The sequence below is a fragment of the Notamacropus eugenii genome, chromosome 2 (assembly GCF_028372415.1).
Source record: "Notamacropus eugenii isolate mMacEug1 chromosome 2, mMacEug1.pri_v2, whole genome shotgun sequence".
NCBI classification, from domain to species: Eukaryota; Metazoa; Chordata; class Mammalia; order Diprotodontia; family Macropodidae; genus Notamacropus; species Notamacropus eugenii.
In genome coordinates, this window is record NC_092873.1 from 43302832 (window position 1) to 43320046 (window position 17215).

General features: G+C 45.4%; 1 protein-coding gene and 2 non-coding genes across 3 annotated transcripts; all 3 read right to left on the reverse strand.

Annotated features, from left to right (window-relative positions):
- Positions 1–6422: 6422 nt before the first annotated feature.
- CCT6A (chaperonin containing TCP1 subunit 6A) lies at positions 6423–16935 on the reverse strand. Its single transcript, XM_072640093.1, has 14 exons — positions 16620–16935; positions 16215–16278; positions 15506–15640; positions 14527–14700; positions 13693–13796; positions 12876–12986; positions 12540–12699; positions 12367–12449; positions 11739–11835; positions 10173–10320; positions 9320–9453; positions 8145–8247; positions 7662–7734; positions 6423–7366 (listed from the first exon to the last, which is right to left on the reverse strand). Exons 1-14 carry the CDS (start codon positions 16754–16756, stop codon positions 7294–7296), a joined length of 1596 nt encoding a protein of 531 aa, XP_072496194.1. The 5' UTR covers positions 16757–16935; the 3' UTR covers positions 6423–7293.
- On the reverse strand, positions 9776–9916 carry LOC140530637 (small nucleolar RNA SNORA15). The gene has a single exon (XR_011976065.1). It is a non-coding gene; the product is annotated as a small nucleolar RNA SNORA15 (small nucleolar RNA).
- LOC140530642 (small nucleolar RNA SNORA22) lies at positions 14827–14960 on the reverse strand. Its single transcript, XR_011976070.1, has one exon. It is a non-coding gene; the product is annotated as a small nucleolar RNA SNORA22 (small nucleolar RNA).
- Positions 16936–17215: the final 280 nt, after the last annotated feature.

A 17215-nucleotide genomic window follows, 5' to 3' on the forward strand; every position in this document is an offset into this window, starting at 1 on the left:
GATAGATACATGTTAGGCAATCAACCTCTTACAGCGGAAAAATCACAGACTCAAGGCAGGGTATGGGTTCAAATCTCCTCTGGTCCCTGTGACCTGTGACCTTAGGCTAAGCACATCCACCTAAATTGCCAGTTTCCTCATGTCTAAAAGGAAGGGCTTGGCTCATCATCCTTTATGTCGGGGTTCGAAGGGGCCGCTGCTGTGTATGAGTGGGCATTGTCAGGGCCATCAAAAGTAACCAGAGGTCACCTTCTCTCTATTCGGTATTTATCTTGTATGAACAGTGTTTGTGAGTTGTCTTCCTCCATTAGGATGGGATCTCCTAGAAGGCAGGGGCTGAGATTTTGCCTTTCTGCATCTTCCCCTTGCTTGGCACATAGTAAGCTTAACAAATGCTTGTTGACTGACTTACAACCCACTGAGGTGCTAGATTTACATAAAGTATAACACATTTTAAGGATTAATCATTATAATGTTGTTCAGTCATGTCTGAATCTTCATGACCCCACTGGGGGTTTTCTTGGCAGAGGTACTAGAGGGGTTTCCCATTTCCTTCTCCAGCTCCTTTTACAGATGAGGAAACTGAGGCAAAAGGGTTGAGTGACTTGCCCAGGGTCACCCAGCTAGTAAATGTCTGAGGGTTTGAACTCAGGTTTTCCTGATACCAGGTCCACCGTTTTATCCATTGCGACACCCAGCTGCCCCCAGTCATTCTAAGAGTTACCATTTATATAATGCTCTAAGGTTTTCAAAGAACTTTAGACGTTTTCTCATCACAAGAACCCTCAGAGGTAGGTGCTATTATATATGTTACACATACTATTGTGCACATCATATGTATTATTACGTATATGTGTGTATATTCCCCATTTTGTAGATAAGGAAACTGAGGCAGACCAGGGTTAAATGACTTGACCAGGGTCACACAGCTCGTAAGTGACTGAGGCAGGATTTGAACTCAGATCTGATTTCAAGTCCTACACCTTATCTATTGCACCACCCATCCGCCTAAGTGATCAGTATACTGACTCTTGTACATCACTTCTATAGGACCCTGGGCAAATCATTACCTTTTCCCCAGAGCTACCTCATCTGTAAATTGGAGATGGATTAAAGGGTCTCTGAGTTCTCTACTCTTGCTCTAAGGAGCTTCAGTCATCCCCTTTGTGCCTAGCACCTGAGCTCTCAAGTCCGAATGGATGGTAACCCAGAAGGTAAATCAATGTGCTTGCTGATCTACCTGTATTTTGACTCAGTTATAAACTCCTTTCCAAAGTGAGTTCCCCAGCCCCTCCCACCCCTACCTGGGCTGCTTGCTTGCCAGCTCTGAGGATTCTATGTGCAATTCATTTTTGGTATTTCAGCCTTCAGATCAAGTATCACAAGCCAAAGAGCAGTGCGCTGTCTCAAATCCCAGCTGTGAGCCTGAGCCTGGATACAATTTCCCACCTGTTGCCCTGGCTGGTCTTCCCCATGCTGGGATTTCCATCCTCCCATGTCTTGCTGGGAGGCCATGGTGAGTAGCCACCTCAGGAATCAACTTAGCTGCCAGACACTCTGTACTTTAGAGGAAGCTGGCGCAGCCAGCAGGAAGCAAAGACAGTGTACCTGCCCACAGGGAGAACTTGTTTACCCAAAGAGAATCTTGGCATTCCAGTGACTCATGAGCCTGATGCTGGAGAGGTGCACCACATGGGTCCTGTATGAAGCCAATGGTCACCAGCACTTCTGATTTGTCATCCCGTGGTGGGAAAACAGGGAATATTCTGTGGGCCCTAAGCCAGTCTTTAGATCTGTAAATGACCTGACTCCAAAGTTTGGAACTGTGCTAAGAGATCAGGTTTTCAGGTGATGTGCACATGTTCAGTTTGCTCCTGGATTCTTCTCAAACATATACTTAAGGTTTTAGGAAGGGGGAGACGGAGGAGACAGATATATATATATATATATATATATATACAGAGAGAGAGAGAGAGACAGAGACAGAGACAGAGACAGAGAGAGAGAGAGAGAGACAGAGATTCCTTGGATATTCAGGCACATGCTGGTAAATATTTAAACAACTTATCCTCCAAAATATAAAATAATGAACACAATACACTTTTAAGTTTAATTTGCATTATTAACATTTTCTCTCTCACTTTCTTAAATCTAGGCAACCACAACAATAATAAACCCCAATTTGTAGCATTTGCTGATTTCTGAAAATTTAACAATCACGTCTCCATAGCCACTTCTACCTGGTTCCACCACCCCCTTGGATACAGTTGTCCTGTCTGAGGTCAGAATTAAGACTGACCTCTCCCGAACTGGAGAAGGATCGACCCCTTCTGGTGGCAGTTTCCCAGGGTCTCTGCAATGAGGCACTGATAGATTGGCAATGATCACTTGACCTCATATTCTGGGCACTGATGGTCCAAACTCCCTTCAATACCATGTTACCTCAAGTGGGATTGGGGAGGGGTGGGGAAGAGCGGAGGAGGGGGAGGAAGAGGAATCCCAGACCAGGTTCCAATCATACTAGAGCATCCTTCCAGGTTGGGGTGGGGAGATGGGGAGCAGGTGTTTCTACCTCTTTTTTTTCTTTTTTAGAGGGATGGGGAAAGGGTTGCATTTTTTTCCTCCTAGATGCAAATAACTCCCCCAAGAATTTATTCACTGTGTGTGAATCCAGATGTGCTCTTGGCAACGTAGGGTCACAAATTCCGTCCAAAGAGACCAGAGGGGTCGTTGAATCTGACCCTGTCATTTTACAGATGAGGAAAGAGTCAGAGAGGTTGTAACTTGTTTGAACAAGCCCTGAGCTAAGGGCACAAGAGCCTTTCAGACAAGCCAAGATCCCCAGCCCGAAGCCAGGGTTGACATTAAGGTCACTCAGCCCTGCTTGGCAAGACCAGAGACACTACATTCTCTCTGCCAAGAGGTGCCCTGGGGGGCTGCCAAGGCCCAATGTTCTGCCTGGGAGGGATTTCCCTAATTTCTTCAGCTTTTCCCTTTCACCTCTAATCCTTTGTTCTCCCCATTTTGGGCCTGAGGTTTTTCTGAGGCCCCTCAAACCAGTCTGAAGGTACTGACTTTCCAGCTTTTGGACTGATCCTCTGTATGTATCTCCCACCTCCCATGGGCTTGGCTGGTTTCATCCAGAGCCAGTGAATCACCAGGATGGGATGAAAGGATCTTTGCTTCCTCTTGGGGAGGGTGTGGGGGAGGGAAAGGGGAAAGAAGCCATCTTTCTGGGCCACAACACCAGTCATCCTATTAACTGGACAAAAGCAGCAGCTGCCCATGCTGTCGGGAACGTTGGGTTGGAGAACATCAACAAACACTTGCTGAGAACTCAAGTCACTCCCTAAACCTGGGACATACTGTTCTTCCCCTGCTCCCAGTTTTGCACAGTGCCTGGAACACAGTAAGTGCTTAATAAATGCTCACTGCTTATTGTCTACTTACATCTCACCTAAAAATCCTCCCGGAGCTCTTCGAGGCCTCCATGAGGCTCACCCATGCCCACTGTCTACAGGACCGGCAGGCCCACCACCTAGAGGAGAAGCTTCTTCTGGATGGAACCAAGGCCAGTGGACCAGCCCAGAGGTGGATCTGCAGCTGGAAGCTGAAGCAGCCAGGACAGCTCCTCCGAGGAGAACTGCTAGGGTCTGTGTTTGGCAAGACAGTCATAGATGGATGGGGGTTGCAGGTTCCTCACTGCAGTGAGGCCCAAGTGAGTAAAGAGGCAGAAGCTGAAGAACCCAGAGAGAAGATTGCCTGCTAGCCCACACAACTGTTCCCTTAGGGATGGGGAGGAACAGCTTTCTATTTCTACCTGGTACACAGCAGGTGCTTCATAAATGTTACTGACTGATCTATAAGATGGGGATTATAGTAATGACCTCAGTATCATGAGGATAAAAATGAGATTTTGTTATTATTAAATTAGTGTTAAAACATCATCCGAGCTCTTGCCTGTAGTTGCTAGGGCAGCGTTGTCAGCTGGGAAGGGAGACCACTGTACCACCAGTCACCTCTGTCAATGGTTCAAAAGATGGAACAGAGGAATGTTTACTAAGCACTTACTATTCACCAGACACAGCACAAGGAATACAAACAGGAAAAAGAACGCCAGTCTATCCTCAAGGAACTTGTAACCGAAGGGGTAAGAACCCAGACACTGAAAAGGGGACGATTGTGCCTCAAGACATGAAATGAGTGCTTTTGGATAAACCTAAATGCCAGCCCCGGTCTCCAGAAATGTTTTACCAAGCAGTCACTGGGTAGGGCTCTCTCCCCACTGAACTCCTTGCACATCTGTTCTACTCTCACACCCATCACTCCACAAGGTCACTCTTCTCATCAGCTGGGAATCTCAGTCTGTTTTTTGTGCCTTATCTTGTGCTGAGCTACGTCTCCAAACCTCACTGCTACCCCTGTGCCCTCACTTCCCAGCTTCCCCTCATGGGGTGTCTTCCCACCACTACAATGTGAGCTCTTTGCAGGCCCCTAACAAGGGCCTATACTGGAGTCAGTCTCTATAAGGGAGCTGGGGACCCCAAGCCTGGGAAAGGAGGGGTCACTATTTGTTACTCCCAGAGTAGTCCCTTGTACACTCATGCTGAAAACCAGCAGAGATGAGGAAATGCCCACAGCCAGCCTCATCAACACCATCTTCCACCTTTTGTAAAAAGCTGGAGCCCATCTAAGTAGCCAAATAAAGCAGCCTCAGGCCTTGCTTCTTAAGCTCTTCTCCCTAGGGGGCTGGGCAGGGAAAACAAGACAAACCCCACCTGTGTTTGCCCCATCATTGAAGGACCAGCCTCTTCTCTCCCTCAATCACATTTCTGGCCTCCGGAGATGCTGAGTGACAATATCCCAGCAGTTCAGGCACGTTAGACCTGAAGGGCCAGTCCTGGGGCCAGGCAAGGGATGTTAAAGAGAACTGGCTCTTCCAACACATCCTAAAGGAAGGCTAACACAAAAATGCTCACTACCAGACCCCAGATGCAGCCAGAAAAGCAGAAGGCCAGGACTGGGAGACACAGCTAAGTATTTTCAAAATCTGGGAGTACAGTCAACCAAATTAATGGAATTTGACTGATGTCACTAAGTTTATCCCTTAAATTCATTAGACCACTTAATCTTATTGCTTTGTTCTGTTGTTTGTGCCATATTCAGCCAACTGCTGTTATTATGGCTGAAAGGCTCTTTTCATGTTTGTTTTCCAAGAGTTGATGACGGAGATTCTGAGGGGACTGGTCAGGTTCTGGGACCTTAGTCAATCCACGCAAGACACTCTATTGAGAAACATACTTAAGGCCAGCTGTGGGAAGAAATACCCTTCCCCTCACCCCCAGAGTGTTTTTTACATTATCCTCCTCCCCTCTTTTGATGGAGCGATCATGGTCAGGAGGACCTGAGTTCAAATCTCACCTCAGACACTTGACACTCACTAGCTATGTGACCTTGGGCAAGTCACTTAACCCCAATTGCCTTATCCTGGGTCATCTCCAGTGATCCTGATGAATATCTGGTCACTGGATTCAGATGGCTCTGGAGGAGAAGTGAGGCTGGTGACCTGCACAGCCCTCCCTCTCTCAAAACAAAGTCAAGTGCAAGTCATGTCATCATTTCTCCGATGGCACAGTCGTCTGAACACACACATAGGAGGGATCATGACCAGCATTTCAATGGAACTGTCTGATACCCTTGGGGGGCTCACCTGCCAGCATCTGAAGGGTTGTCACTTGGAGAGGGTTCATTTTCCTAGGCACCAGAACACAGCAGAAGTAAAGTGTATGTTTGAGAGGGAGAATCTACTTCTTCTTAAGACTACACTGACATCTCTGGGCCCCATTTCATTTTACCAAGGCCTAGAGAGATTAAGTGACTTGTCCAAGATCACAGAGCTAATGGGGATTGAAGTAGGAATAAGCATTTGTGAAGTGCCTACTGTGTGCAAGGGATTGTACTAAATTAAAGCTTTATAAATATTCTCATTTGACTACTCCAAAAGCTTCGGGAGGTGAGATTATCTCATTTCACAATTGAGGAAGCTGTGGCCCCCACCCCCAAAGTAACCTCCCAGAAGGGAGGCAATCTCATTTTGGGCAGCACCTTGCCATCGGCACCTAGCAGATGAACCATTAATGCTTGTAAAGCAAACATAGTAAAAATGAACTTGCCCCTGAACATCCACCTCCCCTGTCTGTGCAAAGCAGACCACACTGCCTCCCTCCCACACCCATTCTGCACCTACAAGATGCAGCCGTGAGGACCCATGGAGCACTGCCTAGCTAAACAAGTGATGTGGCAGCTGGTTTTATGCTACTGTTTCTTTGTCTTTTTTATTCTTGGTTTCAAAGAATGGATGGCTGGGGAAGGAAGTAGAATATATTCAGAAATGAAAGCGATATAAAAAAAGGTCTCCAGAATTAAAAAAAAAATCAGTTCATACATTTTATACACACCGAGGAACAAGTTCTATTTTACATCCAACAATTAAAAGGGCAACCCCCTCCCAACAACCCCAAACCCAACCCACTACAGGACATACACACTTTTGTAAGACCACATACTAAGGCAATTGGACTTTTGTCAAAACCACCTAAATAAAAAGATTTTAAGTTAAAAGCCGATAGGGAATGGGTTCAAGTCAGTCTGTATATAAGTTACTAGAAAGACTACAGTTTGACTAACACACAGCATTACTTTTCCTAAGTGCATTCTAAATATCCATCAACTCTTTTCTCTCAACAGGAAAATCTTGGAAGGAGAAAATACAAACAATTTACTTCCAACAAAAGCTTTTATGCTTCAGGGCTTGCACTAGAACAGAAAAGCAGGTACAGAAGGCAGAATTCATCTGAATTGTGTGAAACCTTCGAGCCCCTTTTGTGTCTAGATTTGAACAGAACGAAGCCACTGGCCAAGTCAGACTAAAATCAAGCGCTACTCTACGGACACAACAAAGAGACAAGCAGGGTGTGTACACTGCACACCAGCTACAGGAGACACGGAGCCAGGCAGGACGATTATCGATGGGTAAAAAGGACCGCAGCTTTAATTGTAGGCCTCAGTGCAATTAAAAAAAATAAATACTGTAGTCAATTTCAGGACCTTACATTTGAATGGGGGCCAATAATTTGTTTTAGAGACCAGGCTTACTGCAACAGTAAGAAAAACAATTATTCTTTGGACAATCTTTTGGCGACTGGGAAGAAAACTCCAGCGCCAGACATACTTTGTGGTTCTCTGTGTAGGGCCTTCATGATTCAGCTGATTAACAAGGGAAACTGATTCCACTCAACCTTTCAGAGAAGACATTCCAGCTCGCATGATCTCATCAACCAGGAGAATATTGGTGGCAATCACAGTGCTGAAAGGAGATTTAAGGCATTAAGGATCAACTAAAATAAGTTTTCATTTCTTGCTACCCAGGAGTTCTTAAATTTGTCTAATCATACAACAGTGCCTGTCCTCATTTCTGTCTTTTCCAATACCCGTATTTTAAATTTGAATATCAAGTCCTCTCATAGACAATATTACTTGGGGAAAAAAATCAAAGAGAGGCCGCAACAATTTTTTTCCTTTAAATATTAAAAAAAACCACCCCCACTTCCCAACCTCCACAGGCTCTTTATTAATTATTAATTCCACTCTCCCCCACTTACCAGGAGTGAAGCAGCTGCTTCTTGACACAATAGTTATCCCAGATGCCCGCCTCAGCTGCAATAATCGGCTCACCTGCAAAGGAAATAGGATGACCCCCTCAACTTGATCATCTTGGTGGTCGCTTCCCCTCAGAGGGTTCTGGCACTAGAACTGCCCTCCTCCCAGCTGAGGGTGCTCTGGAACACACCCAGTGTGATACTGGTGACCTTTGGGTCTCAAGAATATTTACTCAGGTACCTCAAATTTATTCTTAAGCTGGAGGTCATGTACTTGTGCTTTTTTGTAAAACATTTTTGACAAGGAGATTTCAATAAAATTAATTGGTTTCCTTTGTAATCCTGTTCTATGCATTTTAAAGCACTGTTTGGAAAAGGACCTCATGACTCACAACTCTGCTGCTTGTGGGCACTTGCTTGTCTCAGCAGCACCTGACCTACTTGGAGAAGCCAATGAAGACTGTCCTCCGTGGGCACAGTTCTTACCTGTCTTTAAATCCACACCAACAAGTTGTCCTGATTCTGAATGTTCAGCCTGTAGCTTAACTAGTGTCTCCTGAAGGTCAAAACCAGAGTTCTGAGCAAGAACCTTCAGAAACAAAATAGACACATTTAACCTAAAGGTCCCACTGGCAAACAAGAATGAAAATAAAACAGCTTGTTTCATTTGTTCCGAACAAAGTAGAACACACAGACCCTACATCTCAAGTTAGATTAAGATCTGTAAGCAGTTAGGGGGCACAGTGGAGACACTGGGCCTGGAGGCAGACCACACCCTTACACTAGATGTGATCCTCAGCAAGTCATTGTCTGCTTCAATTTTGTAATCTGTGAAATGGTGATAATATTCCCTACCACCTAAGGTTGTTGTGAAGACAAAGTATTTTTTAAAGCTGCTTTGCTAACCTGAAAGCATTGTATGAAGGGCAGCTATTATTTCAGTTATCTAACATAACACCCTCATTTTGCAGGTGAGAAGAAATGTCTCATCTATATAGCGTAATCGGTAAAGAGTCAGCCTTAGAGCTAAGAAGCCCTGAGTTCAAGTTCTGCCACAGACACACACTCACTCTCTCTCTCTCTCTCTCTCTCTCTCTCACCTGCAACCCCCACCCACCCTAGTCATCTGCACAGGCAGAACATTTTCTCACTGAAAGCCATCTGCAACAAGGGGATCACAGGTCCAAGCAAAATCCAATCTGCTGCTATTACAAATATCCTAAGAATGCTGCGGTCACTTAAAATGGTGGAGACCTCCTGTCAGAGCCTCCAGTCTGAGCCTGGCTGTGGGTTGGCCCAGAGAGAATCCTGCCTCCGAGGGAGGCCAAACTTCAAGATCTGTGCAGTGTGACAGCCTCCCTTGTCCAGTGCTGGTAAGCATTTTCACTAGGGTCACACTCAAAACAGGCAAGCAGCACTCACAAATGCTCGAAATTTAATTATGCCACCAACTGGTAACTTAATTACCCTTAGTCTAAAAGCAGGGTTTGTCCTAGAAAGAGCTGGTCCCAAGGATCCTCATGGTCAGATACTAGTAAAGGACATTGGCAGTTACTTTACAAGTGAACCATATAACACCCAATCTAGGAGTACTTAGAGCACACAGACATGTTTTCTAAACATAACGTCACAAGCTAGCCAGTGATTAAATGTCCACACACCTTAGGAATAATGAGCAACGCATCAGCAAAAGCTTGGACTCCAAGACGGGCCCTTCCCTTGACATTGGGCTTATGTTTAATGAGAGCTTCCGCTATGGCTACTTCCACTGCACCAGCACCAGGAACCACACAGCCTGTGGAGGGGCAGGAAAACAAGAGTACATGTCACAACAAACGGAGGGGAGATATACAGATCTCTCTATATCCACATCTCTACAGTAGGGCAGCTCAGGTGTCAGAAAGCATGCTATCATTCTTGAAGGCAGGGCAGGTACCAATCATCTCCAATAGCATCATCAACTGTGAGGGACACAACGCTCTCCTCCCTGGATGAAATGGTGCCACCTCTCCTGTGCTCAAACTACTGGTTTTCAGAAGACCAGTTGACAGGGCTTTCAGCTCTGTGACCTTGGCTCACTTTTCACTTCTCACACCATCACTAAAGTCAGGGCAGACACCTGTGATCTCCTTTAGTAATGGCATGCCTACCACAACCCTTAGCATCCCATTAGACTGTTTCAAAGGAGAAGAATGTGCTTTCGCATGGTGTCTGGCTGTGTTGACTACTGACAAAGAGAACACAGTATTCATCCATGCACTTAAAAAGTAAACATACTTAAACAAGCTTAACATACACAAATTCTAATTACCAAGCATGGCCCAAAGGAACCTGAGAACCTATTCCCCACCCTCCTGCCCCCTGGCCTTTGTGATCTCTGGCTGTTGTTGGAGCTAGAGATCTCCCCCTTTTCATTTTGTTATAAAAGAGAACAGAGTGGGGGAAAGATCCACTGGGAAATCAAGGCCATCCAAGAGCTGCGAATGTGGTTAAACCTGACAAGATAAAGCTCACCATCTTCAATAGCATTCTTGACAGCGCGCAGACCGTCTCTTACTGCATCCTTGATCTGTGTAATCGTGTGCTTATTTGGTCCTTTGATCAACAAGGTGACAGATCGAGGGTTGCCACACTTCTCAATGAAGGTGAACTTCTCTTCTCCCTAAAATGTCATGTGTATAAAAACAACACAAGCGCTGGGCAGCACTGAAACAGTTCTAAGGCATCACTAGTACTATTTTTTCTTTTTTCAGTCCAAGCAGTGAGTTTATTAAGACACCACTGTGTTGGGATTCCTAGAGTCTGCAGTACTTGGGATGCTTAAGGAATCTGGGCATTTGATGATAGAACTGAGAAAACCTGAGAAGATCTGAAGGGAATCTAGGAGGGGCAGATAGCCTGCGGTAGTCAGGAGATAACAGAGGCCTGCATAGAATTAAGGAGTGTCAAGTGAGCTAATTAAGTAATTAACAGGGGCTGGGGGGGGGTCAGATACCTCAGGTAACTCCATGGATCTGGGCCACGTGGGAAAGTTCAGGGCCTTATAGGGGTCTATCATTAGTGTCCCACCACTCCCCCCTCAAACAAATGGGACCCAAATTCATTCTGGGTAAGGGGTGAAGGTCTCGCCTTTTGAAGCTGCTGCCTGCATTATTTTCAAAGTAGGACACAGTATAGGATGTGATGGTAAACTCAGGGAGAGGAAGCCATGATTTTAACCTCAGTTCAGTACGCACTCATGTTGCTACACAGTTCATATCACTAATGATGAAAAACACTTAGTTTGCACATTATGTTATTTGATCTTCCTTTGAGAACATATGTAAGCACCAATTAAGGTTTAGGAGGAAGGGATAGGATGCCCCGGCAGCTACAGTCCAGACCAAACCAGATTTCCAACTTTGTCCGTTGCCATTTGGAAGAGGGAAGATCTATTTTACTGCTCTTTGCAAATAATCTGGAAATGCAAGAGGCCACCAACCCTACGGATGGGGCAAATGCACTTTGCCTTACACGGACCCCAAATGGTGAATTTTTAATTCACCAAGCTTAACTGAATTTTAAACTAACTGCACTGGCCAGACAGAGCATGGTATGGTTAATACTACAGAAAGGGAGGCAGTGGCTTGGCCTCTTTTCCTTCCCACAATGAAGTGTCTATCACTTCTCTAGATGATTCAGAGCCCCACACATAATTTATGTCATATGCTAGTCTAACACAAACCTGTAGTATCAGAAATCAAAATTTTTAGTTCAAGGAATACCTACAATCTTTACTGAGCCAAATGTTTATTGTGCTTTATTAAAAAAAAAAAAAGCTTAACAGCGAGTATTCAAGGTTTGAATTTAACCTGAGATTTGACCAGGTTTCTACTGGTACTGGTTGGGCACCATGGGCAAATCACTGAAATACAGATGAATGAATGATCCACAGTAGTAGGTTATTTCCTCACCAAAAGAGCTCCCTACATCAATGTGATCACAGGTCTACACAGCAAAGTTTCAACAAATTTAAAATGCAAAATATAAATTGAGATAATCAAGTTAAAAAATAGTACTTACATGAAGAAATATACTTACCAATGTGTATTCATACACAAGCCCCGCATGGCCCAAACAGTCAGAATTTAAGTCGTCCAGAGAATTCATAGCCATCCCACCACATGCAAGAGTCAACCTGAATTAAATAAGGAAAATTTACTTTATAATTCCATGGTAAGAAACTTTTACTCCCCACAATTCATGAGCATATTTAATTTTGGGGAAGTTTTCACTTGTGTTGGACTGCAGTTTTTCATTACTGTGCCTCAGATTTCAGCCTTGTAGAAGACCAGATAGTCCGGTGAGAGTAATAACAGAAAGATTCCCATAAAAGAGCATTGCAACCCTTTCACTCCCAAGCCCAATTCCCACCCAATTACGTCCTCTTGCCAACTATGACACAGGAATAACTACAGACACAAAATAGTTTTTGCTTTCCATAAACTGGCATCATGGCAATCTGACTTGGCAGACAGGGCACATCCAGGGATCCTGTGTCTGACCCAGGCTCTATAACCAAGCCAGCTACAGGGCTACAGAGAGCCCTAAGAGGGGAGGGGGAAGGGCTGCGGAATGGGCCATTCCTGGTAAGTAAGAACTGTGTGAAGACCCAATTACAGACAGTAAAAGTAAATTCAAATTACTCAGCTCATTGGCTAAAACTTACCTCTCCATATTTCTTCTTTTTGCTCTGCGGAGGGCTACTATACCTTCTTTTGCAAGAGCATCTAATGAAAATGGGTCAATTCCCTGCAACAATTGAAACAAACAAACCTTAAAATGATCGAACTATTTAGGTAATTGAGACCTGACCACCTGGCACTGAAAGTTCTTCCTTACCTTTTGATTGATAACAACAAAGCCTTTGTCTGAATCACCACACACTTTTCTCTTCAGTTCTACTATTTTCTTTACTCTATCTTCAATGAATTTCCTTTCTGCTTTTACTAGTTTCTCTCTTTCCTCTGCGCTTTTGTAAAAAAATCCAGAATTCACTTCTCTAAAGAAACAAAGAGCAGGAAACAAAGTTACATTTAAAAAGCCAGGAAAAAACCCCCAAATTCACAATGCAGTTTCTCAAAATTCAGATTTCATAGGACCACAGATTTAGAGCCTCTAGATGGACTCTTGGAGGCAATTAACTGTGATCAATTTATGAAAATAACATCAACTTACGTTTTTTCATATTCCAATGACACATTGCAGGTAAGGATGTAAGCATCTTCTACTCTTTTCTTCATATCAGGATGTCGGGCACCATGGTCCAAAACCAGTCCTCTAATTAACCTATTAAAATATGTATTTCCTTCTATGAGTATATTAAAAAAAGACTCTCAAGTAATAAAATGAGAGCAAATTCAAGTGGTCCAATTTTATTCTCTTCTTTCAGTCTTTAAAAGTTACCTTTTTTTTTTTTTAAAGCCTAGAACAAATTTTTCCTCATGGACCAACCTGTTTACTCATCCCCACCCACTTTCTAAAAAGAGTTATATTTTAACAAAAAACTAGTGAGGGATGAACATTCTGATTGGACCCCCTCACCATATATGGGATTCACTTATTTTGGTCTTCTAATGGACTGGTTTTAGCGCCAGCCCCTCCCCAATGGAACTCTGGGCAGAGGCGTACTCCTTTTTAATGCTGGGTGGTGGGCGCTGCATATCACACATATTTACTCACTTCCTGCAGGATCAACCAACCTGATTAGCAATTAGCAAAACCTGCACAGTGTGTGATATATAGGATTCATCTATGCTAAATACATATCCCCATTACTCATCCAAAGGTATCACAAAAAGAGAAGCAAAAAGATACCTCATGGAACATTTGTTCCAACAAAGTTTCCCTACAAAGCTGCTTCAACTTTCAAACTAGTCTAAAAATTCAAGAGTTAAATCACTTTGGATGACCAGCATATAAAGCTTAACATGTTAAAAATCTCAAGATAACAGAATTTCAGAATTAACACTGCTGACAACTTTTAACTACCTACGTTGTGTCAGTATCTGATTTATGCTTCATCTCCATGATCTCTACCATGAAAAGATCAACAGGTTCACCCGGTTTTCTGATGGCCAAAATTGAGTCTACCACGGCCTGCAACAGAAAGGGACGCAAAGTTAAATAAAGCTGTTATCTATATTTTAACCCAGTCCCAATTTCCCCCTTTCTTAAAGGCCATCAAAATTAACTCTCACTCATCAAAAACCCACCTAACCAGCCCCACCTTACCCATTACAGCTTCAAGACAGCAATCAAAGGAATGAAAATTCTCAATTCCTACTGTAAAAGTAGTCATTTCATAGCTTCCACCAAGGACCTAGTATTATGTCAGGCCCATAATCACTTGTTTTTCCAAACCAAAGGCCGTAGACAGACCAACAAAAATCTCTATTTTAATCTGCATTTCCAAGATCCAAATGCAATAATGATATAAAAAAGATTTTAACCCTATGTGGAACAGAACTCTTAATACCACACACATAGAGTGGTGTACAGGACACTGGCAGGTGGAACAAAGGAACACTTTGCATCCTTTTTCAGTTTTACTGGATCATCACAAGAATTTCTTGTTTTTACTGACTAGAGGAAACTAATGAAAATTGCCACCAGCAATGGTGTAGCACTGTAAGAGCACTGGGCCCAAAGGTCCTTTCTGGTTCTCAATTTTCTAATTTACAAAGTGGGGATATTGACTTCTGCTCTGCTCCCTCCCTGAGGTTTCTGCATGACTCAAACAGGATTATGAGCTGAAATGAAAGCACAAATGCTCGTTTCCTTACTTTGTGTGTCGGCCTGGCTCATCCAGACTCCATCCAACACCTACCTCTGTCAGCACATCGGCCAGGTCAGCATTGACTTTGGTGCGCAGGGATGTTCGGGCCACATCAACGAGAATTTCTCTATCTATCTCCTTGCTTATTTTGATCTGATCCAAGACTTCAAGGGCCTTCGTCTTGGCAGCTTCAAACCCTTCCGTTATGATTCGAGGGTGCAGACCCTGGTGACAAATGTTCATAAAGCCACCTGTTAGCCTCATCACTAATTAAGTCTGCTTCTACTATCATAACAAAGCTTACATGATTTTTTTATAAGGTGGAACCCATTAGTTACAACTTGGTCTCAGAAATGTGCTGCCCTTCTGAATACATGTAAAAGGACAAACAATCCTTCCAATGCAGAGGAAAAGAGCAGATGTTATTCTAGCACAGACTATAAGCCAAATGAACTACAAAGCACGCTTGGGTGTTCTCTGTGCAAACAGTGAGAAATAAGGGACGCCTCCCTCCCAACCTTGCTGATGCTTTGGTTATGCATATTTTCCACAAGTTATATGGAATTCCATTTACACATTAATAAATAATAAAATGCCACTTACAAGACAACCTCTTATTTTCTCTAAATAAAAACAAAATCTATGGAACTGAATGAAACTCAGGCAAGTGCTTAGGATCTCCTAGCACTCTCCAGTACATGAAACCTATTCTATACTTTCCCTATTTTCCTCCTCCCTTTTTTACTAAATTGGTTAAATGTACAAGAGGCTTTTGGCCTCCACAGAAGCACATAGGGTTATACAAAAGTTCTGATCCCTTCCCTACTTGGTTGATCCTTTCCCTTTTGGAATCCAGAGAAACATAACCCTCAGATCATATTTTAAAAGTTAGACAAAAACAACTGTTAACTTTTTCTTTAGTTCTGTAAGGGGCCCATCACTACTTGTCCCTCAAACCTGCCTAGAGTGGACAAATAAAACATTTCCTATTCAGAAGAAAATACCACAGGAATGTGACAGTCATGTGTACTTCAGAGATGTAGAGATCCGCCTGCTTCAGCAGCTCCCCGATGATGAGAACGTTTGAAGTGGTGCCATCACCAGTAATGTCATCCTGGGCTGTAGCTACTTTTGCTATCAAGGAGGCTGTTGGGTGCTGAATTTGCTAAAATAAGAAATGAAAATCATACACAATTAAAATCTGAGGAGAGACCTCTCTTCACCATAGCCAAGACACTTGTCAACTCTTGCTATCCAAAAAACCAAAAACAAATCCTCCCAAACCTTTGTTTTAAAAGCTTTGCACAAATGGCCCCTCCCAGACAAAAGGACATGGGACTAAAGAATCTCCAAAGCAGATAAGTTCCCATCAAAATATAATTACTACCAAAGATTCAAGAGTCCCTGCTCCAAGAGGGATATGACGTCAGCTTAAGAAGAACCGAGTCAAATCCTGTTATTTCAGTCCCCAACAATGATATCCTTAGAAAATGGATTTCCCTTTCTGAAAAATCTTGAGTTCGACTTTAAAAAAAATCTGATCCTCTAAGTCCGTTAACGATGCTAAAAAAGGTGGCCCAAGTGGATGGTCCGAGTCCAGCCTCCAGGGGGAAGGCCTCACTTTCCTGAGTGGGACAAAGGGAGGACAACAGACGGGCCTCCCCGGGGGGGGGGGACAGGCACACAGGAGGCCCCACCCCGCTCTGTGGGGACCCCAGCCAGCCCGGGGGGCTTCTCACCATCTCGTGCAGCAGCACGTTGCCATCCTTGGTGAGCTTGATGTCTCCGGCCCCGGATACAAGCCTGCAGGAGAACAGGGACCCGATCCACGCGTGAGAGCCCTCCCAGGGCGGGCTCGCACCCACGTTCGCACACGCACGCGCATCTCGGGGTTCAGAGGTTACCGCGTGCTCCCCGGCCGCACAGCAGGGGGCGTCGCCCCTCCCCCACCCCTCCCCCCACGCGCCCTGGCTCGGACATGGACCGGCGGTAGCCCTCCCAGCCTCGCCCACGTGAGCCCGGGGCGCCGGAAGGTTCGGACCGGACGCTGGGCCCGGCGCGTGGGGGGAGGCTCCTCCCGCGCTCCCACCCTCCCCTCCCCCACCCCCGCCGGCCCCGCGCTCCCGTCCCCGGGGCCTCCTCACATCTTCATGGTGCCCTTGGGCCCCAGGTTGGTCCTCAGCACGTCCTGCAGTCCCCGGGCCGCGCTGATGTTCACGGCCAGCGCCGCCTGGGCCCGGGCCACCTCGGCCTTGGGGTTCAACGCCTTCACGGCCGACATGGCTGCGGAGCGGTAGCGGCGGAGGAAACGGGCGCAAGAAACGTGGCTCGGGACGTGCTCAGCTCAGCCGCGGCCCCGAACCTAGCTCCGCATGGACCCGCGAGACGAGACGAGAAGAGACCCAGCCCCTTCTAGAAATCTCCAGCGCCGCCCCCTACCCCGGGCCCGCCCCTCCACCCTGGGCGGCCTCTCGCCATTGGACTCGAGCGGCTCACGCGCCAACGCCATTGGGCCCTGAAGCTGCTCATCGGCTCTCGCCCCGCCCCCGTCCAGCGGCTGCCAATCCGCCTCTGGCTCCGCCCCCTCGGTTGACGTAGGGACGAGCTAATTCCCATGGCAACGAGGCACCTCTTCCGGCGCGGCTGAGGCAGGTCCGGGGAGCGCGAAACTTGTCGGAGCCTCGGCCTAGCGGGCAGGTGGGGCCTAGCGGGCAGGTAGAGCCGAGGGGCAGGTTCTCCC